Below are 25,507 nucleotides of genomic sequence, written 5' to 3'. Positions count from 1 at the left end.
AGGATTGAGAGAGGTGAGGTATGTAAAGCACTTAGCTCTAGCCCAGCAAATGGTATTATTAATATTTCCTCGGCAGTATAGTAATGGAAAATAGTATTTTCTGGAGTTTAAAAATTCAGTCTGGGTGAACTTGAGTTTTGAATGTTCCTTTTTCTAGTTAACCTTGGGCAGCTTCATCTTGCTGAGTCTGTTTCCTCATTTGTAAAATGGGAATAAGGTACCTATCTCATGGGGTCATTGTGTTGATTAATTGTGCTTAGCACAATTGCTAGTATATACAAACTGAGCAACAATAGTGAGTTACTATTGTCACTTGTTTCAGCCCTATATCCTTTAGAGTCCAGTTCAAGGTGCTATCCTATCTACAAACCTCTTTAACCCTTTCTTTCATCTTCACTGATTTAGGTACTTCTTATAATCCCTCTTAAATTGATTCTGTTTACGTCCGTCTCTATCAAAATTCTAACTGGGCCTCCTAGGCTCAACTTGCTCTCACCTTGAGGTGTATCTTACATGTTTTTATTGTTTCCAGAAATCCCACAAAACCAATCCTAAGAGCATTAAAATTTGAATTGCATTATACATAGTGCAGCAAAAGTTCCTAAAGTTGTTTTTAAAACGGCTTTCTTCCTTTAAGCTTCCACTTCTTGAGCAGTTGTTCATCTTTATGGGTTTCCTTTCTGAGCTAGAACCTGCTCCGCCCCGTTACCCTCTCTCAGTTTCCTAGGGCACCATTTTCCCCAGTAACACAGTCTCTGGAAACCGCAGCGCCCTAAAACCCACCACTCACAGGGTGCGAAAGCGCCTGCGCAGCAGGAACCGCCGACTTGACGTCAGCGCGCCGGGATCGGGCCGTCCCCTTTGACGCCAGTCTTGCCACAGCCCCGCCCAGCACGCCTGTATACTCCTGCGCATGCTCCGAACTCCGCCCCCGTGCGTCACAGAATGGCCTCGGACACCCAGGCAGACCCTGACGTGTCGGGGAGGAGCCGGGCGCGGAGGTGCGTGGAGTGGAGCTCAGGGCTGCCGAGGGGAGCGGAGCTGAGCGGCTGGGCGGGCCTGGCCAGGCCAGCGGTGCCGAGACGTCGGTCGAGCGGCGGCGAACATGCGCTGTTGACATATTGGAGGTGAGTCTGCTGTGCGGGGCTGCTCCGAGGGGCCGGAGCCAGGCAGGCGGCGCCGAGGCCTTCCCCTGGGGAGCCTGACCGGCTCGGGAGCTGTATCTGAGGCTCCGCCGGACCGGGCCAGGGCTTGGTTCTGGGGGGCCAGTCCGTGGGGCAACTGTACCAACCGCTCTAACTGTCCCCTCCCTGCCCTGGTCCGAGGTGTGGCCCACCAGGGGCGCCTGCAAGGGAGCGAATCCTCTGGCTTCCAGAAGATGTGCCCGCGTCCTAGGGTGGGGACGGAGGCCGGGACGTGGCACCGTGGGCCAGGGCGCTGGTGGCGCAAGGGTGGCACAGTCGAGGTGGCAGCAGCGCTCTTAGCCCTCCCTTACCCAAATTTCTTTCTGCTGTGAGGTTGTGGTTGTTGGGAGCCTGGTTGAATTTTGATCTCTCAGCGCCTCTGTCCTGCGGGGGACGAGAGCGGGAGCAGCCCACGTAGGTCTCAGATTGGCATTCCGGTGACTCCCCGCCCCAAACTGCTAATCACCCCCCTTGGAGTTCAGCAAAGTGTCACCAACCGGTTCAGGTTGTTTGTGTTCTCTTCCTTTTTTTTTTTTTTTTTTTTCCTAGTAAGCGACGGTAACCCTTTAAGTGCCAAGAAAGTGAAGGTTTTTTCACTGATGGTTATTTGATTCCATTCCTATAGTGCCTTCACGCATTTCACTTCGTTGCTATCAGCTTTGAACGCTGATCTTGTGACGGTTGCTGTTATTTTCATTTTCTGGATGGGGAAATTGAGCCCAGTTGGGGGGGCAAGTAAGTGATTTATACTTGGGTTCAGCCAACTGGTGAGAGGCGTAGCTTGAATCAGAGTTTACATTTCTAGGGTTCAGGTTCTGGGTTTCTTTTTGTGAGATTTTTAGACCCTTCTCAGCTAGAAGGCAAGGCAGAAAAATTTGACTTGCCCAAAATATACCAAAACCTAGAAAATGATTTTTTTCAGCTATTTTTGAGCAGAATTACCTAAAATAAAAATTATTCAGTTATGAGAAAAGAAAATCTTACTCTGAAGCTTATTCATGGGTGGCTGGTTATTTTGTCTGATAAATTATGTTGCTTTCAGTGCACTTAAAAAGGGATTGGGTTATGACTTTGCTAAATCCTGAAGTTGATGGAGCAAAATGCAGCGTTAAGTCATACAGTAGAGAAACAAAGGGACAGTAAATGAATGGTATCTGTTCAGAACTATTATTAAAAGTATTGTTACTTAAAATTGGAGCACATAAAGAACAAGAATAAAAACAAAAAAATCCTTGTTTTGTTGTTAGAGATTGACCTGATTCAGACAGAAGGAGCTAAATCTTCTGAACCTGAAGCTTATTTTTTCTGAGGTTAAAGTTGGAAAAAAGAGCATTTGAAATAAGTAGAAACCTTAATTAAAACTTAATTCTTACTTTCATGACTCTACAAAACTTTTTATTTTCATTTTAAACCATACTAAGATAAAGTTGATTACTCAAGCTTAAAATTGGTTCTCATGCAACCAAAAGAGACACCTTATAATGATTGGCTTTGAAAAATTTAAAAAAATCTGTAAATGTCACCTTTGGGAGAAGTAAAACACAGTGTGTATTATCTACGGGGGTGGGGGTGTGTGTTTCTCAAAGAACACTTCACTCTTAACAGTTGTTAACAAGAATACAGTATCATATAAAATAGATTTTCTTACCATTATACAAAGAGTAGTGTTCTTGTAAACAAGGCATTTTAGACAGGCTGTTTAAAACCCAAGTGAGTTGTTAGGTATCTGAAGGTCATATAGGGTATGATATGCCCGATGTAAAAGTTGTAATTTTCTTATCCTACCCGTGAAAGACACAGTATTAAGGGAAGGGAAACAGAGAATACCCAATTATCTGCCTTCATTTCAATGTCAGAAAATTATAGATGTACTGTTCCAGTAATTTTTTAGCGGTGTTTTTTTTTTTTTTTATATTGGCTAACTTTCTGTACCCTTAATATCTCCAATTACATAGTTTCAGATGACAGTGAACATATCCTCCCAATGTAACTTGAGGCAAACTGAACACACTGTCTTTTAAGCCCCTGAAAACAGTCTTGTGAATATCTGCAGTGGTAGCACATTTTTGTTTTTTTGTAAAGAATCTGATACTTAAAAGGGTAAGTCTAATGATAAAATTAGAGTCAAGCTGAATTGTACTAATTGGAAAGCAGTAAATAAAGAGGTGCGACCATGGAACTTTTTTGCTTAGTTCTTAACCTGGCTCATAAAGCCTATTCCAAAAGAAGTTTTAGAAATATTTTTAGTAGTGATGGTATCACAGGAATATGAGTATAGCTCCCTGAAATAATTAATATTAAGGAATCATTTGCATGTTTTAAATTCTGAAAAGCCTGTTTACTTTGTGGTTAAACTTCAAAGGTCCACTGTTGAATTATAGTTTTTTATAATTTAATGAGTCTTTATGCTGTTTACTGTGTGCCAGGCTGTATTCCAAGTATTTTATAAATGTTAACCCATTTAATTGTCATAACAATGTCATTTTACTGATTACCCACCCCTATTTTACAGGTTAGGAAATGGGGCACTGAGTAGTTGGTAACTAGCCTAAGGTCACCCAATTAGTAAAGAGAGGAGCCTGATTTCAAACTCAGGCAGCTTGGCTTCAGGGTTTTGTCTCTTAACCACTGTGCTATGCTGCTCCCATGAGTTATTATTGGTTAAATAATTTTAATTGGTTTGTTCTAGAAAAGGTGATGGTTATTTTAGTAGTAAGATATCTGGCATAAGGTATAATACAGTTTGAAGGGCCAAGAAGCAAGTTATGAAAGTAGCCTCGTTCATTAAAAAAAAATTGGGGTCAACATTAAGCCCACATAAGATTCAGCAAGAAAATTAAGCATGTATGAAGTAAAAGCATATAATAACTTTGCTGGAATTATTTAATACCAAAGTAGTTGGATGAAGGGAATGTCAGAGCTAAACCTAGATTCTCAAAAAATTTTCAAGCAAATGGCTATTTAAAACCTGTCATCAGGGAACATAGGTTAGAAAAGTTGATAGTTGTGTTAAGAATATGTTTCTGTTCAAGTACCAAAAGCCAGAGACAAATAGATACTTCATAGCACTGGACTCAGAGGTGTAAACAGTGCTGTCCTCCAGGGATCAATAGTTAACTAAGCCCTCTTCAAAGCAGTAACTGCCAGTAGGTTCTTCTATACAGTACATGGGTTAGAAACAACCAAAAAACCCTCCCTCACCACTGAAATGTTTGAAGTGGGTATTTGAAAAACATTTATAGACGAAAACAATCCTGATCTTATTTGTAGAATGATTGGCTCCACATTCAAATATAGTACATTCAAATAGATGTTAGATGCCAAAGTAGCATCTGACAGTCATGAGAAACTTCCATAAGGACACTGGTTCACGGGCCACACAGTCAGCAGCAGTATTGTCAAGTGCTGCATAATAACACAAAGAGTACTAAAAATTCAAAAGAAAATTATCCTGCTAGCCAATAAAATGTTGAATGCTGAAGTAGCACTATTCATTCAGCTCTGCACAGTTTATATGTGATCTAAGGATAATCTTAAAGCATGACAGTGAAAATGTTTAAGGACTAAGGTGACTACTGCATGATTATAGGCTAAAAAGACAAGAAATACTCACTTTGAGAAGACCAACACTTAAGAATTATTATCATCAAAGTCTAAAAAATGAGAAATGGCATAAAAAAGAGAATGCAAACTTGTTTGCCAAGACTTTGAGCCTTAAAACAGCAAGGTAAGAAACTTACCACAAATTCAAGACCAAAAAATGGAAAGGTTGTTATTGGCTATAAAATTATGGGACTTATCGCAGTTGGTTAAAATACTATAAAAGTAATTAAAAAATTTACATTTGAAATCCTTAAGATTATATAAGGATCAGGACTTTCTTTTTTTGTACTGGGGATTGGTACTGGACCACTGAGCCACATCTCCAGCCTTGTTTTGTATTTTATTTAGATACAGGGTCTCAATGAACTGAGTTGCTTAGCACCTTGCCATTGCTGAGGCTGGCTTTGAATTTGCCATCCTCCTGTTTCAGCCTCTCAAGCCACTGGGATTGCAGGCATGCGCCACTGTGTCCAGCAAGAATCACATTATGTTATTCCCCCGACCCCCATCAGGTTTTCAGTTGTTCTTTTTCTAATAGGTGGCAGAGTAATGTGCCTTCATCACAATCTCAGATTTATCCAGTTTCTCAGGCATGCTGTCTATTCTATGGGATTCTCTATTTTTCTCAGAGCCAATCCTTTTTGAGCTGCTCTCTGGGCCTGATGGACTAGGCTTTCATCCTGGGACTTCTCTTCATTGCAGTCCTGGTTGGAGCCACTGTGTACTATACTCTATGCTGATCAGGTCAGGTTTTCTCCCCCAACCTTTAAAATAATAAATAAAATAAATAACCCCCCCAACTATCTCAGGACTTATATGGGGGGTAATCCTCCTGAGTTCTTTTATCAGAAAAAAATTCTGTTTCCTGAATTCTCTTTCCTCTCAGTTTCAGTAGGTTCTAGGATTTACTTGTTCATGCTACTGTATTTTTCCATTTGGTGGTTCTCTATTATCCACTTACATTTAAAACTACTAAGCTGGGTGATGATTGAGGCCACTGGTATGCAGTTGTTTCCTCAAGATTCTCCCTGATAAGTTCCATCAGCTCCTTCTTCTTTGATGTGCTACCTACAAAAGAGACTGACTGTAACTTGGCATGCATCAGACTGATAATTTTGAACAACTGAGAATGATAGGTTTTATACTCTTGGGTTAATACATGGTGGTACATTTTGTGAGGTAGAAATAAACTAGCCACAAGTCTTTGCTTACTCTATCCCTGAAAGAGGAATACAGATGTTAATAAAGGAAAGTGGTACTTTTTAAAGGAAAGAGGGAATAATGAAAGAGAGATTATAAGTCAATTCAAGTAATATTTATTGAGATTCTTCTGGGTTCCATGTTTCTGGTGATGTGGATGGATTTATAAACAAGGCAGGTTTTGCCATCAAGGAACTAGAGAGACTTAACCTTTCATTTCTCTTCAACTCTTTCTTGTGGAATGCAGAGTTGATAGTAGTTGAATATTGCTTCCTATGTCATCCCTGGTCTTCACAACATTTTGCAAAACCATGATTTATTGGATTGTGTACCAGAAACTGAACATTTGAATTGCTCATTAACACTCAGTTGCCAGAGTTCAAATGGTAACTTATATCCAAATGCAGGAACCAGTGCCCATGAACTTATAATCTCCTCCTCCTCTTCCTCCTCCTCCTCCTCCTCCTTCTTCTTTTTTAAAATTGGGCACATCTTTTTAAAAAATTTGTTCTAATTAGTTATACATGAAAGTAGAATGCATTTTGACCATCATACATAAATGGAGTATAACTTCTTGTTCTTCTGGTTGTACGTGATGTAGAGTTATACAGGTTGTATAATTATATATGCACATAGGGTCATAATGTTCAATTCGTTCTACTCTCATTCCTATCCCTGTACCCTCTCCCTTCCCTTTACTCCCTTCTGTCTAGTCCAAAGTACCTCTATTCTCCAACCCCCCTTATTGTGAATTAGCATCTGCATATCAGAGATACTGTTGGTTCTTTGGGATTGGCTTATTTCTCTCCATTTCCATCCATTTACCTGCAAATGCCATGCTATCATTCTTCTTTAAGGCTGAGTGATATTCCATTGTGTATACATACCACAATTTCTTTATCCATTCATCTGTTGAAGGGCACCTAGGTTGGTTCCATAGTTTAGCTATTGTGAATTGAGCTGCTATAAACATTGATGTGGCTGTGTCACTGTAGTATGGTGATTTTAAGTTCTTTGGGTATAAACCTAGAAGTGGGATAACTGGGTCAAATGGTAATTCCATTCCAAGTTTTCTGAGGAATCTCCATACTACTTTCCATAGTGGTTGCACCAATTTGCAGGCCCACCAGCAATGTATCTTTTCTCCCACATCCTTGCCAGCATTTATTGTTGCTTGTATTCTTGATAATTGCCATTCTATAATCAGTTTCTTTAGGGTTGGATTTAAAATGTTATCACAATTTTTAGGGCAATTAGGGGAAAGATCTTGTGTCCTATAATTGTCTTCATTTGGATTGTTAAAATGGGTTCCTCCCTTTCAGGAGACTTAGGCAATGACTCTGAGGAGTTATTGGTAGCACATGACAATGGCTGTGAGTTCTTTGGGTCTTTTGAAATGTAGCTCCCTCTTGCTTCTGGATGAACCTTGTCCTTGCTTCTGGATGAAACTTGTCCTTAGTCATATCTTACTGCAAATTAATTACAAATAAGATTACCTCTACATTTGAGAAGGTGAAGTGGGAATTTGGAACTTTGATGAAGGGACAGGATTATAAAATTAGTATTATTTACTAATCAGTGTAATACAGTGTACAGTGACATAATTATAAGTCAGTTTAGTATAGTCCAAATCCTCATTAGATGAAAAAACTGAGGCCTAAGAGATCAAACTGTTTAAGTAATTTAGTGGCAGAATTGGAATGTTAGAATCCAGACTCAACAGGACTCCAGCCTTGTGAGGTTAACATTTTAAAGGGCTGCCATGCTATAATGGCACCTCCAAGAGTGGAATAGTTCAGACAAATGTGTCCTAGTATAGAAATAATCACATTAGAGGAGGGTGTGTTTGGTCAATAAGTATTTATCCAGTGCTTAACAATATCTGATGCATAGTAGGCATTCAGTTAATTTTTGAAAGTGTTCGGTGCTTTCTCTGAGCAGGGTGCTAGTCTTAGTGCCCTGAAAGGGAAACAAGATGTGTTAAGGATCCATCTCTTTCAAAGCACTTACAAGCTGATTTAAGATAATTGGTAACTTAAGGTAATTATGAGATTGTTTAACAGATGTTAAGGTAATAATAAATGGTGTGATCAGGCAAGACTTGATTCAGAAAGAAAAATTTGCAATAGGCCTCAAAGGAATTAAACTTAACATATAAAGTTACTTTATACTTCTGTTCGATTAAAAACCATACTCATCCCTCTTTGGTGTACTCACCCAGAAGTTGGAGTTCTGTGTTCTTTTTTGTTGTTTTTAATATTTGGGTCGTTTTGCAATTTGTCTTTTTTTTAAAAGAAATTTTTAGTTGTAGACGGACACAGTACCTTTATTTAGTTTATTTTTTTTATGTGGTACTGAGGATTGAACCCAGTGCCTCACATTGTGCTAGGCAAGTGCTCTCTACCACTACGCTACAACCCTGGTCCCTAGAGTTCTATATTCTTTTTTTTTTTTTTTTTAAGAGAGAGTGAGAGGGGGGGGAGAGAGAGAGAGAGAGAGAGAGAGAGAGAGAGAGAGAGAGAGAGAGAGAGAGAGAGAGAGAAAGGGAGAATTTTTTAATATTTATTTTTTAGTTCTCGGTGGACATAACATCTTTGTTGGTATGTGGTGCTGAGGATCGAACCCGGGTCGCCCGCATGCCAGGCGAGCGTGCTACCGCTTGAGCCACATCCCCAGCCCCAAGAGTTCTATATTCTTATCTGTGACTGAGTTCTTGCCATATCTTCACAAGTGGATTGTGTTAAATGAACTCCAAGTTATCTACATCTCCAGGGGTTTATTAATTTAATTTTAAAGCTAGTTTTGAGTTCTTGCTGCCCAGTATGTGTTAGGTTGAATCAATTATGTTTTAATTTAGAATATTGTTGAGCATTTTCTCAAATTGTGCAGATATTGTGCGGGGACAGAAATAAATAAGGACAATGCACAGACTAATAGGAGCCATAAAACTGTTAGCAAATACATTGCTATCATTGAAAGTATGTGTGTGGCATAGAGGCACCTAAGAGTACAGGAGATTTTAATGCTCTTTGGATGAGGGCAAGAAAGTCTGGAAAAGATGATAGCTGGATTTTAAAGAAAAATAGGAGCTTTCCAAATGCAAGGAATGGAGAAACATTTCAGGTAGTGAAAACATCCACGCCTGAAATAGCATGGTGTGATAAGACAATTTTGAATGGCATTACTGAAATATCAAGTGGAATGCTTAGGGGGGAGGTTGTAGGAAACCCTAGGCATGAATCTAGAGTAGACCTAACATTTTTTGGTATTCCATCTGGCCTGACTATGAATTGGGTGTTTAGCTGATCCAACAGCAAGGTTAAACAAATAGATTACCCCCTTCCCCCAATGTCTTGGGAGAAAAACCAAGACAAATGATAATTGAAGATTGAGATGACTGGACTTTGGAAGAAGCTTTGGATTTAAAAGATAATAGGGGGACTTGCCTAGCAAGTGTGAGGCCGTGGGTTCAATCTCCAGCATTAGGGGAGGGAATATAATAGGAAGGTTTTAGAAATTTGGAAGTAGTAAATTATTACCCATCTTCTGGCAGTGTCACCTGGCATGAAATGCTCCAAAGCAGGTGTTTTGATGCAATTAAACAACAAGGAAGGGCATGCAGTAGCAGAGTCTCTGACATTGTGCTTACTTTTATTACCTGATTCCCAGAAGACTAGTTGACCATAACCCAACTGCTGGAACTCTGTGTGCAGGATGGGGCCAAGTAACCTAGAACCCAGTGCTGCAATTGAAAGTGCCTCACTGGCTTTGTGCCAAAGGACTTTGTTGATTTTATCTCCTATCAAGACTTTGTCACAATATTGGTTGTTCCTGAGTGGGGCAGTGAAGTGGGGCATGTACTTAAGTAATACTAATGAGTTAACTGTTCCTAGAATATTTCATATTTAGCTCCAAGATGCTACAGATTTTGTGTTGCCCCAGATTTTATACTTTTGCTTAGATTTTTATGTTCTGTCTTTAACTTACAACAGTTTGTCTTTAATATTTCATAGGCTTTCTTGATCATGGATGGTGAAGATATACCAGATTTTTCAAGTTTAAAGGAGGAAACTGCTTATTGGAAGGAACTTTCCTTGAAGTATAAGCAAAGGTAAAGTTGAAAAGTACATTAAAAATAGGGGAGGACATTTGGAACACACCATATCTAGCTTGTGCATTTTTTAAAAAACATTAATCTAAATTTAGAGTATCAGATTTAGGTATATGATTCTAGAAATAGCCATAACATTGCTTGCATTTAAATAGTACTAAAATGCTGTAAATTTTTATATTGTTGTAATTATTAAAAATAGTAGGAAAAGTGTCATTTGTGATTTTATGATTTAAGATGGGTCACCTCCAGTTGTATTTATTAGAGTGGACCATCTTTGGCCTGCTGTGTGTGTGTTGTTTCTCACATGAAGATTCTTAGACTCTGGTTCTTTTCAGGCATGCATTATTAGTGTCTGGAGATAGGCAGGCTTTGAGGGTGTTAGGGATGAACTTCAGGGCTATGGAGCATTTTATAAAATTTCAGTTAATTTACTTGGTTAGAAAAACTTATGGATAATAACTTTTCAGCACCAAAACTGGTCTAAAATTGCTTTTTTAAAAAAGTAGAATCTTTCCAAAGTATTTATACATTTTCCTAGTTTGGTTAACAGAATTTATTAAATGTTATCAAACCTTATTGTGCTTTCACTGGTATCACTCCAGCTAGCTACTCTATTGTATCAGTGGAGATAGAAGGTCATCAGGGGCTCTTTACCTTTTTTTGTGTTGCAGATGGCTTTGAAGCCTATCAATCTCTTCTCAGAATGTTTTTAAATGCATAAAATTAAATGATAGAAATACAGAGGAAACCAATTATATTAAAAGCAGTCATCTAAATATTAAACTAATTTGTGCTATGTTACTGCATTAAGTAATAAAGATTTGGGGGTGTATAATACCTCATTTTGAATTGGTAGTGAGAATAAATGATGTTTAGAGATATCTGGGGTTGGGGACATGACTCTATGGTAGAGTGCTTGCCTAGCATGTGTGAGGCCCCTGGGTTCAGTCCCACCACTGCAAAAAAGAAAGAAATCTATAACAACTCTATTGTGATATGAGAGTATTTGTGATTACTACTGGACAGAATTGAAGGTAATTGTAGTTACTCTAGTGTAAATAAAGATGCCTTCCCTGCCCCCTTCCTTTAATTTCTATGGAGGAAAATCTAATGTTATTAAACTATGTAGACTTTTTATAAATATTTTAATCACTGATTTGTGAGTCTTTTGGGGGTTTATAACTCATTTTCATTGAACTCTGAATATATAGATAAGAAATATAGACCAGATTGTCTTTAGTGTTTAGCATATTTTATGAGAACATTAATTTTCAGGCAAAAATTATTGAATTGGTGTATCATTATCTTCACTATGATCCTGTAGTTCCTATTATTACTCATATTTGCTGCTTTATTCTCATTAGCTTCCAGGAAGCTCGTGATGAGCTAGTTGAATTCCAGGAGGGAAGCAGAGAATTAGAAGCAGAGTTGGAGGCACAATTAGTACAGGCTGAACAAAGAAACAGAGACCTGCAAGCTGATAACCAAAGACTGAAATATGAAGTGGAGGCATTAAAGGTAATTGTGGCAGGAGAAGCTGGTGTCTGATGTACTGGGTTTTATTAAAATGAGAAGTATATTTTTCAAGTCTGTGTAAGAGAAAGAGGCAACAAAGATATAAAAAAGGCTTTAAGTGAATTTTTGAATAAAATATTTTCTTTCCTAGAACCAAAGGAAGGTGGATCAGTGTTTAGAAGTTCACTTAGAAACTTAATGGCGCTCAGTTTTCTAGTTGTAACGTTCCTGGTTATATTAAAATTCCTCTAGTTTTCAAAAGCTGCCTGATTACTTGACAAATCATTTGCCTTATAGTACAGTACTTTAAAATTTTATTTATGAAATGTGCATTTATTTCATTATTGTTCATAGCCCTTTCATTTTGGAGTTTAATTTGTGTTAAAGTTTCCCTTCTGAATAGGAATCTTCAGGCATAAAAAGGTTGACCCCTTTCTCTGCTCTTCACCACCTGCCATAACTATATGCTTAGGAGTATTTCTGTAGGGAGAGGGTGGTTTGGGAAAGGTGGGGAGACAAATAAGGGGTAGGGAATCTAGACTCTGATGGCAGTCTGCTACTGTTTGCACTGGGTTGCATTCAGCTTGAGAACCCAGACGCTCCCCTACTAAGTCTGGGAATGTTGAGGCCAAGGTTTCATTATTTTACTTCTTTTCAGAGATCATTATTAGATATCTTTATGAGAGGAGAATGGTTGACTTAATTTTATGTGAGTTAAAACACATAGAATAGAATATTTAGTTATTTTTAAAATACTGTAAAAAGGAGAGGAGCACAGTCAACAGATTGTAAGTGATTCCTTGTCCCTCCCTCCTTAACTTGGGTTACATCCTTTAAAGGAGACTATATATTAATGACCTATTCCTTCTTCTCTATATCTATACCTTTAGGAAAAACTAGAACATCAGTATGCACAGAGCTACAAGCAGGTCTCAGTATTAGAAGATGATTTAAGTCAGACCCGGGCCATTAAAGAGCAGTTGCATAAATATGTGAGAGAGCTGGAACAGGCCAATGATGACCTGGAGCGAGCAAAGAGGTAAATGATGATGTGTGTTTTGTGAGAATAACCAAAGTTTGAAATCTGTATCATTAGCCTCACCCTCTCACCTAGATCTTAATCTCAGAGCATTTCCTTTTGGTGTTTTGTTGGATTAAAAGGCACCCCAAATCCTTGTCTTCCCAGATAACATCCTCCCAAACTTTTCTTTTAATTTTTTCTTTTTCTTTCTCCATGCACTGTTGTTGATCCTTCTTGTTTTTCAAGGCATGTCTCATGCATTCTGTCATTTCTTCTCTATAAAACACTACCATGCTTTCTGTAGGTCCTCATGTCTTCTACCTGAATTTTGCAGTTATTTCCCTGTGGATCTCTCTTTACGTTTATAGTTCTTTTCATTCTCTTCTGTTTGAATGCTGACCAGTGACTTTGCCTTAACGACCCATGGTGGTTTGCTATTACTATTGCCAAATTTTCGTGCCTCTGTAATTAGTTATTTCTTAACCATTCCAGACTTAATGCCTGTTACTTTACAGTTATTGTAAGGTATTACTTAATATTTATCAAGTGGCTCTTAAGTGATTGACATAATGCTAATATTGTGGAATAACAGCTTAGCAAGTTACTATCCTTGGGGCTGACAGATAAGAACATTCACTGTGGCAAATACTGTGGCAAAAAGAGTGTATAGGCTGCTCTGGCTGTACAGAGGTGGGAGCAGCAGAGTACCTGTGGGAACCAGGAAAGCCTTTGCAGATATTGGAGTCTATAAGGAGGAGAGAAGTTAAACAGGTGAAGGGACAGATGCAAAGGTAGAGAGGTAGGAAGGTGCTTTGGATATTACTAGTTTCACTTTGATTGAATTGTCTTGACACAGTTTTGCTGAATGTGATAGAGTGGTTAAATGTGGTTGGGGCCAGGTTGTGAAGAACCTTGTGTTTTGTTTTGTTTTTTTAATTTTTTAAACAAAAGAGTAATATCAGGTTTTGAGAAGATAATATTGAGGAATTGAAAATTTGAGAGGAGGCACAAAGGTTATTAAAGAATAATCCAAATGATGAGGAATTAAGGCAGAAGACTGGAGAATGTTAGGGATGAAGGTCGGAGCATAGAGTGGGAGGGGCTCAGATTAGGTTTGTGTTAATGTTTGTTAAATGGGTTGAGATCATTCTCTTTGAACTGGGCCAGACTGACTAGGTCAGAAATGGTGGGAGATAAACTGTTTCTTTTTATAATAGCAATTTGTACAGTTGTTTATTTAATTCATGGGCACTATTTTTTTAAGGGCAACAATAGTTTCACTGGAAGACTTTGAACAAAGGCTAAATCAGGCCATTGAACGAAATGCATTTTTAGAAAGTGAACTCGATGAAAAGGAATCCTTGTTGGTTTCTGTACAGAGGTTAAAGGATGAAGCAAGAGGTAAGATTTATAATTTAGAGGATGTTTATATATTACTTTGCTGTCTAGTAAGCTAAGGAGTCAACCTCTTTTTTTCTATGTTAATTTTTTTTTTTTGTGTGTGTGTGTTGCTGATGGTTGAGCCTAGGGCTTCACTTAGGCAAGTACTCTATGGGCGAGCTAGTCTCTAGCCCTCACCTTCTTTTAAGTTGCCCTGAATGCTTTTAATCTGTTTATTTTCTTAATACCTATGTCCTCAATGCTAAGAGGTAGATTTTCCCTATTTTAAGGAGGAGAAGACTGAGGCACAGAGAATTTGAGTTTTTCCAAGGCAGTATAGCTCGTCAGCTAGGATTGAAATCCTGGTCTGTTTTTCAAAGCTTTAATTATTACCACTGTACATATATTGCTTGGTTTGTTTGGGGTTTTTACGTACTACTTTTTTGTTTTGTTTTGTTTTTTGTTTTTGGGATTGAACCCAGGGGCACTTAACCACTGAGCCATATCCCAGCCCTGTTTTATATTTTATTTTGAAACAGGGTCTCACTGAGTTGCTTAGGTTCTTGCTAAGTTGCTGCTGCTGACTTTGATTCTCCTGCCTCAGCATCTTGACCTGCTGGGATTATAGGCATGCGCCAGCATACCTGGTCTTCTTACTATTTATGCCTAAATAATTTTGTTATGCACACAGCACTAAATATGTACATACTATTGTATACTTATTATACATATAGTTAATATATATTTTCCTCAAAATAGTTTCCCTTCTCCCCTTTTTTAGTAGAATGCAGAGTATCTTGAAGAAGATGAAGATCGTACCAATCCCTTTATTTGGAGGGAATCCACTAAGAGTTTGGCATATTTCTTTCTATTCTTTTCTATGACTATGCATATCTATTTTTTCCCTTTATATAGTTCCTGTCACTTATCTTTCACACACCCAATCAGATACACCCAAGTGTATTTTTTTCACTCCTTAACATTTGCCTTTAACAGAGAATCCTACATAGGGAATTCTATATTTGTACCATTAAGAAATTATATAAAATAGATTTTTAAAAATGTTATATAGAAACTGGGGTTGTGGCTCAGTGGTAGAGTGCTAGTCTCGCACCTGTGAGGCACTGGGTTCGCCATCCTCAGTACCACATAAAAATAAATCAAATAATAAAGGCATTGTATCCATCTACAACTAAAAATATTTTTAAAAATGCTACATACTATTTTATTATAGTTATATTTTAAGAAGTTCTTTATTGGTGACTATTTTTTCCCACTGTAAATTGTGCTATGATTAGGGTCCTCATACATAATGTTTAGGAGCATCTTTGATTTCCTAAGAATAAATTTTTTAAAAAAATTTTATTTAGTTGTAGATGGATACAATACTTTAATTAATTAATTAATTTTTTATGTGGTGCTGAGGTTTGAATCCAGTGCCTCATGCATGCCAGGCAAGCACTCTACCACTGAGCCACAACCCCAGGCCTCCAGGAAGAAATTCTTATAAGTGGTAAAGAAAATGAAGGTTTTGTTGTCGTAATATACAAGCTCATTTTTTTACATAAATCGGTACCTTTTTGCTCCCTCTGGCAATGACTAAGGACTTTCTCACATTGTTTATCAACATCATCAATAATAAAAACATATTTAAAATTTATTCAAAAATAAATTCATTTGAAAGTTGAAAATCACTTTTTTCTTTTCTTTTTTTGGGGTACTAGGCACTAAACCCAGGGGTGCTTAACCACTGAACCATATTCCCAGCCCTTTTTTTATTTTTTATTTTGAGACAGGATTTCATTTAAGTTTGCTGAGGCTGGCCTTGAACTTGCTTTCGTCTTGCCTTAGCTGTCAACTTGCAGGGATTATAGGCATGCGTCACCATTCCTGGCCCCAGCCTATTTTATTTTTTATTTTGAGACAGGAACTTGCTGACAACAGATCCTGTCTCAAAATAAAAAATAAAATAGGCTGCTAAGTTATTGAGGCTGACCATCCTTCTGCTTCTGCCTCTGGAGTCACTGGGATTATAGCATGTGCCACTGTGCCTGGCTTTTCATTGCTGCTGTTGCTTTTTTTTTTTTTTGATACCAGGGATTGAACCCAAGGGCCCTTAACAACTGAGCCACATCCCCAGCCCTTTTTATTTTTTATTTTGAGATAAGGTCTCACCAAGTTGCTTAGGGCCTCCATAAGTTGCTGAGGCTGGCTTTGTACTTTTGATAATCCTGCTCAGCCTCCCCAGCCGCTGGGATTACAGGTATGTGCCACCATGCCCAGCTTCATTGCTTTTTAATTTGTAGTAAATGATTACTCTTGGAGAGCTTTTTCCAATCTTTATTGACTGTTGTTTAGTTAGCTTTTTCATTACTGTGACCAAAGACCTGACAAGAACAACATAGAGGAGAAAAAGTTTATTTGGAGCTTTAGAGGTCTCAGTCCACAGAGGAGCTGACTCTGTAGTTTTGGGCCTGAGGTGAGGTGGAACATCATGACAGTAGAGCATGGTGCAGGAAAGCAACTCAGGACATGGCCACCAGGAAGCAGAGACTCACTCACCAGGGACAGAATATAAACCCCAAAGGCATGTCCCCAGTGACCTATCTCCTCCATTAATAATCTGCTTGCCTATAGTTACTGCCCAGTTAATCCATATCAGTGGCTTAATGCACTGATTAAGTTAGGGCTCTCCTTACCCAATTATTTCACCTCTAAACTTGCTAGCGTTGTCTCACACGTGAGTTTTTGGGGGAACACCTCATATCGAAACCATAACAACTGTTTTATAGATTGTTTTTCGTGTGTTCCCCCTCCTGATGTATTCGTCTGTAGAGCTTCTTATAGTTTATATAATGTATAAAATATTAACTTTTTATCTCATTTACTTACAATTGTGGTTAATGTCTTAGCCATTTTTTTGGTGGGTACTGGGGATTAAACCCGGGGTGCTTAACCACTGAGCCACATCCCCAGCCCTTTTTTGTATTTTTTAATTTAGAGACAGGGTCTCACTGAGTTGCTTAGGGCCTTGCTAAGTTGCTGAGGCTGGCTTTGAACTCACGATCCTTCTGGCTTAGCTTCCCCAGCTGCTGGGATTACAGGCATGTGCCACCACACCTGTCTTAATGTTAGCCAAAGTGCATAGTTCAGTAGTGCAAGGTATTTCCCACATTATTGAGTAATAGATCTCTAGAACTTTTTCATCTTGCAAAACTGAAACTATATAAACCATATAAACAGCAACTCTCGTGTTCTTCCCCACCCCCTGGGATCATAGTTCTACTTTCTGTTTCTGTGAGTTTACTTCTTTAAACACTTCACATAAGTATAATTATACAGTACTTGTGTTTTTTGTGACTGGCTTATTTTCACTTAGCATAGTGTCCTAAGGTTTATCGGTGTAATATGACAGGATATCCTTCTTTTTAAATAATATTCTGTTATGTGTATCCATATTCTTCATTCATCCATGGATGGACATTGGTTTTCTTACATCTCTTAGCTATTATAATTAATGTTGTTAGGAGCACAGATGTGCATAATCTGTGATCCTGTTTTGAATTCTTTTGGATCCCAGGATAGGAATAACTTTGCATCCTTTTTTTAAAAAGCATATTTATTTATTTTTAGTTGTAATTGGATACAATACCTTTCTTTTTACTTATTTATTTATATGTGGTGCTGAGAATTGAACCCAGGGCCTCTCACGCACTAGGCAAGTGCTCTGCTGCTGAGCCACAACCCCAGCCCGCTTCCTTTTTTTAACATAAGCAAATGTTCTGTAGGTTGGTTGTATAACTGGAAAAGAGAATATTAATTTTGGGTTAAAAATCCAATATTTGAAAGAAAAAAACTGTTCTGAATATTTTTCTAAAACAAAATATTTCATGATAATTAAAAATCCCAACCCATTTAAAATTACAAAACTACATTTTATTGATTTTGCAGTAATCTCTAAACTCCATCATTTCAAAATGAAAGCAAATGAGTTGGTAAAGAATATATATTTTTATGTCATATAGATATATTCTGAGTTCTATTTTGGACCTGGCCTTGTTTCTTTTTTGCATTTGGACATAGTGACTATTCTCTGAGGTTATAGTATTTTTAAATTCCAAGAAATCATTCAGATTGCAGAGCTGTCATTTTTATTTCCCTTGAAATAGAAGTTGTTAAATAGGAATTTCATTTCTGAGAAATAGTACTTGAGCAAGAAGGTCTTTATGACATTGCAGATGTGACTTTGCTTAATGTATTTGCTCCCTCTAGTGAGTATTCTTGTCTTTGTTTGCAACATTGCAGACTTAAGGCAAGAACTAGCAGTTCGGGAGAGACAACAGGAAGTGACCCGAAAGTCAGCTCCCAGTTCTCCCACGTTGGACTGTGAGAAGATGGATTCTGCTGTCCAGGCTTCACTCTCTTTGCCAGCTACTCCCGTTGGCAAAGGAACAGAAAATAGTTTTCCTTCACCAAAAGGTTTGTCTTTCTCTTTGAGACTGTGTTAGATTATCAACTGAAGAGGATTTGTTGATGAAACAGGAGTTGCTAAGGTTCAATCAGTAATTGCAGTTTAAAAGTTGGTTCAATCAAGTGCTTTTGAAGCAGAGCAACTGTTTTCCTCAGCCACTGCTATGTAGGAAACAAATAATGGCTGCCTTTAAGACATCAATAGCTTAATTGAGATTTTAAAAAGTGAAAAGTTTACTTTTTAATTCTAGGAGTAGAACATATTCATGCAGGTGGGCTTTTTTTTTTTTTTTTTTTTTTTTGGTGCTGGGTATTGAATCCAGGGCCTTGCTCATATTAGACAAGTATTTTACCATTGAACAAGCCCCATGAAGAAAAATTAAAAACAAAAAAAAAGAAAAAATGAAAATCAAAACCATCTATAATCTTAACTACTTCAATACAATTGTCTTGAGCATTTTAAGTTTCTTACTGCGTGCTAATGTGTATTGTATTTGTGCACATCTCCTCTTCACACTCAAGTTTTGGAACCATACTTAAATACAGTTTTATTTCTTGCTTTTGCTGCTTATCAGTATTATGTAAAACTAGAGGTTTTGAATAGATATGCCCATTCTGTTAACATGCTTCAGGAGCTGCTGTCATCAAAGGTGACCTTCAGGGTAACTGGTGAGCTGTAGTTTGAGAATATTGCTTTTGCTGTCAGATAATGGCAAAAGCAATCCGGAGAAGAAGAAAAACCACTTAGTAGTCACTAGATAGAACCTTAGAAGGAAATCCCAAAGCTCTCGATTCATATTTTAGTTTTTGCAGCTCATATCTCAGCTATTCTCACTCTTCCATGCTGCTTTCATCCCAAACTGAAGCAGTCTTTCCTCCCACCCTTTTTAAATTATAGGGCTTTAACTTTCAGAGTAATAGAAGGAGGTTTGCTGTCTGGGCAATTAGTACAGTAAACTGTATCTGGACTGCTTGATAAAGTAGCCCCTAGCCACATATGACTTTTAATTTATGCTGATTGAAGGGCTGGGGATATAGCTCAGTTGATAGAATACTTGCCTTGCATATATAAGGCCCTGGGTTCGATTCCCCAGCACCACCAAAAAAAAAAAAAAAAAAAAAAAAAAAGTGCACAAAACTGATTGAAATGAAATTAAATATAAAGTAAGTTTATCAGTTGTACTAACCACATTTCAATTAATCAAATTGTCTTAGGCTTATTATGAGACAAAAGTAGGTAAGGCAAGTGAAAATGCTATGTAGTCATATAGCACTAGTTATTAATTATAGTAGAATGTTCCGAGTTTGCTGCTGAATATACAGCAGACACTGTAGTTTATAGATGTCATCAGAAGCTCTCACTGTCAGATACTTTACAATTATCGAACTCTGAGAATTAACAAAGTTTTGCATTTATGCTGTTAATTTGAATCATACAGATAAGTTCTGAAAATTCTTTGGTTGTTTACCAATCAGAATAGTTGAAAGCCTAGATTGGGTGAGATCAAAGACAGTGCACATTCTTTTATAGCCCGTTAGAGTTTTTATTAATGAGTAAACAGGACACAGGGCCTGCCTTGGCACAGAATTAGATGTAAACCCTAAGGCAGGGTTGGCAAATAGATACAATTTTATTTTTTTAAAAATTTTAAAATATATTTAACTACAGAGAGCTAGGGTTGTAGCTCAGTGGTAGAGTGCTAGCCTAGCAAATGTGAGGCATTGGGTTCGATCCTCAGCATCACATAAAAATAAATAAATAAAATAAAGGTATTGTGTCCATCTACAACTCAATTTTTTTAAATTTATAAAAAATATTTAATTACAGAGTATGATTTTATTTTTGTTATTTTTTATTGGTTCTTTTTATAGATACATTTGTATATTGGAACCTTCTAATAAAAGTTCTAACAGGATCTTTAAAATTGAGAAGTTGAAGTTCAAGTTATTTTAGAATAGTAGATGTGTAAGAATGGTCAAGAAAAGTTTGAAATAGGCTAATAACAAGAAGAGGCTTTGCCTTCTTAGATAGCAAAAATAGATTTTAACACTATATTAATTAAATTACTTCTACATGGTACTCCATTAACACATACAATTTTTATCAGTTAAAATGAAAAGACTAATACTTCTCATGGCATAGACTTAAATAATTCAGTGAAACTGAAATATATATAAATAGTTAGGAATTTAGTCTATAGTCCTATTTCAGATGTGAGGTCTTACCTAAATGGTATTAGGACAATTGTCTATCCATTTGGAGGAAAAACATTTAGATTTAGATATCTATATTATCTCTCTCTCTCTCACTCTCTCTCTCTCTCTCTTTTTTTTTTTTTTTGGTGGTGCTCAGATTGAACCCAGGGCCTTGTGCATGTGAGGCAAGCACTATAGCAACTGAGCTATATCCCCAGCTCCCTCTACATTATGTCTCAGGCAACCATAAATTACAGGTGCTTTGAATGATCTAGGTTTCTCCTGCCCGCTGTGCTGGGGATTAAAACCCAGGGCCTTGTGCATGCTACAATACTCTCCACTGAACCATCCCCCTAACCTTCAAATGATCTAAATGTTAAAAAAAGATTTAGAAAACTACTGAGGGAAAATATGGGGAATATTTTTTTTAGATCACTGAGATGGGGAAGCCAAAGGTTTCTCCTGTCCCTGGCCAAAATAAAGTTTAAAAGATAAATGTTACACTCAGAGATACATGTACATAAGAGAAAGGGTTAGTTTGAAATAGTATATTGATTTTCTTTGGAGCGTGTACTCTGTTGTTGCAACAACAAAACCCAAATGTAAAGGGAATTGCTAATGTCATCACTCTATTTTTCTTTAGCTATACCAAATGGTTTTGGAACCAGTCCACTAACTCCTTCTGCTAGGATATCAGCACTAAACATCGTGGGGGATCTCTTACGGAAAGTAGGGGTAAGCATTTAATTATTTTATCACTAGGTGTTGCCATTGTGCTGTAGGATTGAGTTGTTTCTTAATTGGAAGTGAAGGAGGAATAAAAGGATACTTTTCGTGTGGTAAAAAAATCTGTAACAATAAAGTTGAGAAGCAAAGGCATCCAGTGACTAGTAGAGACCAGTGCTGGGCTTTTGGTGCCTCTGCAGAAGGGCCTGAGCTTTGAGGTTACCACTGGGTGATCTTTGAGTTCCCTACTGCTATGTTTATAGCATGACATCTCTGTCTCTGTTTAAGATACTTACTGTGAAGCCTCTAAGTGTCTTTGACCACCTTCTAATCCCTGTCTTCCATTTTCCTGGTCATTCCCTCATTTATTTTGTATGATGACATTTGGCTTGTGGCATTACTACTCTTTGTTTCTATCTTATTGCTCTTGGGACCACCTTAACTTTAGTCCATTCTCTTTAGCTCTAACCTTGTGTTCCATAACAGTTTGGTTTTTGAAATATTAAACTAGTTTTTCTGCTTAATCAGTTGTCTGTGTTTTGAGGCATTCTTGCTATGATGCTCAGGCTTTAAATTCCAGGGCTCAAATGATCCTCTGCTTCAGCCTCCCCAGTAGCTGGGACTACGGGTGTGTGCTGGCATGTCTAGCTTCTTATTCGTTTTTTTAATTTTTATTCTGTTTAACACCTACCATTTGACTTTACCAGGAGTACTGATTTGTTTATGTATTGTTGTATTTGTCTTTATCAGCCATCTCTTGCTTTCCTTTTCTTTCTACTCCTCTGTTAGGACACAGTTCACTTATTCTGTGGCTGTTGACTTCTTATTCTCTTTGATCATAAAAGGCTGCAATCTGGAACAACTAAACAGTTGAATTACTGGAAACAGTTATAGGACCATGTGGATTGATGTCATTACTATAACATTCCGATTTCTAGCATTAGCTTTCTTTTTCATTTCTCTCAGTGACTTTTATCACTTATTTTCAGTAACCAACTCTTAAAACTTCAACCATCCACACCACCCCTTCACTTATTTTTGTGTAAAAAATTTTCTGGAAAAATTAGAAATTGCATTATACTTTAAAGAAGAAATAGGAGGCCAACACACAATGTCCGATGTTTGCCTTTTTTGACTCAAAAAATGAATAATTTTCAAACTGTCTGATTTTCTCTCATTTTAAAGTTATTATAAAGAGTAATGTGCATGAATCATTCATGTAATACATAGATTAATCTTTTTAAAAAAGTTTTTTTAGTTACAGATGGACACAATACCTTTATTTTATTTCTTTATTTCAATGTGGTGGTGAGGATCAAACCCATTGCCTCATCTGTGCTAGGCAAGTATTCTACCACTAAGCTACAATCCCAGCCCTAGATTAATCTTTCTTCATTCCAAAGATGCCAAGATGACCATGTTTTAACTCTACTTTTCATAAGAGTTGTGTACACCCTTATAGCTTAAAATGATTTGTTTGTCTTCATCTTGATTTAATCACCTTGAAATAACAACAACAAAATAATTTAACCTACCACCTTCCATTTCATTTTTATTTTTTGTTCATCTGTTATTATATAACTCTCTTTTTTTTTTGAGGGGGGGGATTGAACTCAGGGAGCACTTGGCCACTGAGCCATATCCCCAGCCCTATTTTGTATTTTATTTAGAGACAGGGTCTCACTGAGTTGCTTAGTGCCTTGCCATTGCTGAGGCTGACTTTGAACTTGAGATCCTCCTGTCTCAGTCTCCCAGGCTGCTGGGATTACAAGCGTGTGCCCACCATACCCAGTTTTTTTTTTTTTTTTTCCATTATGGTGCTGGGGATCAAACCCAGGGTGTCATACATAGTAAACACATGCCGTACTACTGAGGTACATCCTCAACCCTAAATAACTTTTTAAGCCTCTGTTTCAGAATTACTAGACTCTATCTCAACTCCCTAATCTCTCCTCCTCTCCCTACCTGCTCCACTTCCCCTTCTTGAGCTCTCTCTTGGTTCTGAAAATTAAAAAGTAGTCAAGTAGATTTTACATTCTGATGCCCATGTATGACATTTACTGCATAATCATAGAGGAGGAGTTGGGCCCCTGGTATTTTGCCACTCAACAGATGTTTCAAACATTTTGTTTATTGTTTACTCAAAATCATAGCATATTTGTATCTTAGCTGACTTGTATGCCAAGTTTTCTTTTCCTAGCACTTAGAATTACCTTTCTTTTTTGTGGTTGAAGAAACATGCTTTCTTTGTGATATCTCTGTATCTTCCAGCTTCTCATTCACACTCTGCTGAATGCCTTGATGTACTTCTAGTGCTGTTGTGCCACTGTCATCCTAGACTTTGTCTCCATCATACTCTTGGTTGGTTCTACCTGCCACTTGAATTAATTTTCTTTGTTCCTTTTTTGATTTGCTTTCATATAATTTATTCAGAAGTGGTGATGAAAGTTTAATTTGGAGTCTTTACATGGTTTACCCATTTAGCCAACAGTCTGTCTTCTAAGTTATCACTAAAACTTTTGGTGTGCAGTTATCCACCAGTCCCTGTGTGCTTTCATGCATATTTCATTTGTGCTGTCCCCACTCTTATAGGCTAACACTCCATTCCTGTTATCCACTATCTCTTCACAGAGAAAATCAAGGCCATCTGATTTAAACTTACTTAATTTCTTCTCTTGCCTTCTGTTATTTCCCTCCTGTCATTACCTCTGTAGCCATTCTTCCTTTTTGTCTCAGTGGTAAAAGTGTCAGATTGCTGCCAGTGGCTAGTATTATCCATCTGTGCTTTGGATTCCATTCTTTTCAACCTTTTTAATCTTTACTTCTCCATATGTAATATTTGTATATTCCGTGATATGTATTATACACATACTATAATCTTTATGTGTAATGTTTATGTATCACATATTACTTTTTTTGGTGCTAGCAGTTGAACCCAGGGCCTTGTGTATGCTAATCACATACCCTACCATTGACCTTCACTCTCAGCCCCTTACATAATTTATTTTTTTAATCTTTAAAAGCAAAAATAAAGCAGCTCTTCATTTCTTTTACACTGCATGTCTCTTTAGCCATCACCCTTCTCTTCACAGCCAAGCCTTTTGAAAGCCTGTCTATGTTTATTGTTAGCATTTTGACCACGCACGAACTCCCTAGACATTCTGGTCTGGGCTCTGTTCCCTGCTCAATCCACTAAACCTGCACACTGGTGATCTCAGTGCTGTCAAGCCAGTGTGTAGTGTTCTAATTTTGTTTGAAACATTCAATGCTGACCTGCTTTTTTTTCTCCCTGAAATGTCCTCTGTCCTCTGCTTCCCTGACATTGTTTAATGGCTGCTCACACCTTTTTGCCCAGTTTTCTTAGTCATCTTGTTGGGTCTTTGCCTGCCCTTTCTGGTTCTGCTAAGAGTTCCATCCTTGATTTTCTGATTTTATAATTCACAACCATGAATTTATTCATCGCTGGGTGTGGATGATATCTGAATCTTAGCCTCTAGATTATCCTTTTCCTTTGAAAAGACCCCAGGGCTTGCGCTTGTGTGTCACTGATGCCTCAAACAAAATTTGTGCCTTCCATGTGGCAGATGCTCAGAAAATAATTTGAATGAATAGACAAGTGTGTTCACTGAATATAGGGAATTCATGACTTTCAGTGTCTACTGTGGATGTGTATATTTACAAGTCAGTAAATGATTTTCACTCAGCTTATCTTATAATGTCATTACCTCTCTTCTCCTTTCTGAAATTATTTTACTAGCTCATTATACTTTTTGTCATAGGAAGGAGGGAGGAGAAAAAAATTTTCTGGAAGTTTTTACTGCTGTTTTCTAAGCAGTCTTATTGAAATTTTAGGAGTAGGATATCCAAGTGGATTCTCAAAGTGAAGTATATGTTATCTTCGGATTTAATTTATCTGTGCATTTCTATTCTTTTAGTGTCATGGATGACAGGAATGGACTGTATATTTTGTCCCTTTTGTTTTGGCTATGGATTGTATTTTCCTTTTTGGGGAGTGGTATTTGATTTGGTCAGAGTGTTGATGGGAAGGAGGAAGTTGGTGATATCTGCATATGTGGAAATAGATGAGAAACTTTAATT

General features: G+C 37.6%; 1 protein-coding gene across 3 annotated transcripts in view; it reads left to right on the top strand.

Annotated features, from left to right (window-relative positions):
* Positions 1-973: 973 nt before the first annotated feature.
* NDEL1 (nudE neurodevelopment protein 1 like 1) overlaps positions 974-25,507 on the top strand; it is a 39,454-nt gene continuing 14,920 nt past the window's right edge. For all 3 annotated transcript variants that reach the window (XR_014019321.1, XM_081270975.1, XM_081270976.1), the window contains exons 1-7: positions 974-1,127; positions 10,001-10,098; positions 11,466-11,619; positions 12,507-12,655; positions 13,902-14,038; positions 18,323-18,496; positions 21,327-21,418. Coding sequence is in view for 2 of the 3 variants with exons in the window: in XM_081270975.1 (XP_081127101.1) it covers positions 10,013-10,098; positions 11,466-11,619; positions 12,507-12,655; positions 13,902-14,038; positions 18,323-18,496; positions 21,327-21,418 (792 nt within the window). In the remaining variant the exon portion in view is untranslated. The remainder of the gene's footprint in view (positions 1,128-10,000; positions 10,099-11,465; positions 11,620-12,506; positions 12,656-13,901; positions 14,039-18,322; positions 18,497-21,326; positions 21,419-25,507) is intronic.

This window comes from Spermophilus citellus (assembly GCF_964194105.1).
Source record: "Spermophilus citellus genome assembly, chromosome: 17".
Taxonomy (NCBI): domain Eukaryota; kingdom Metazoa; phylum Chordata; class Mammalia; order Rodentia; family Sciuridae; genus Spermophilus; species Spermophilus citellus.
Note: the sequence above shows the minus strand (reverse complement) of the source record. Positions and strands in the feature narration are given on the sequence as shown.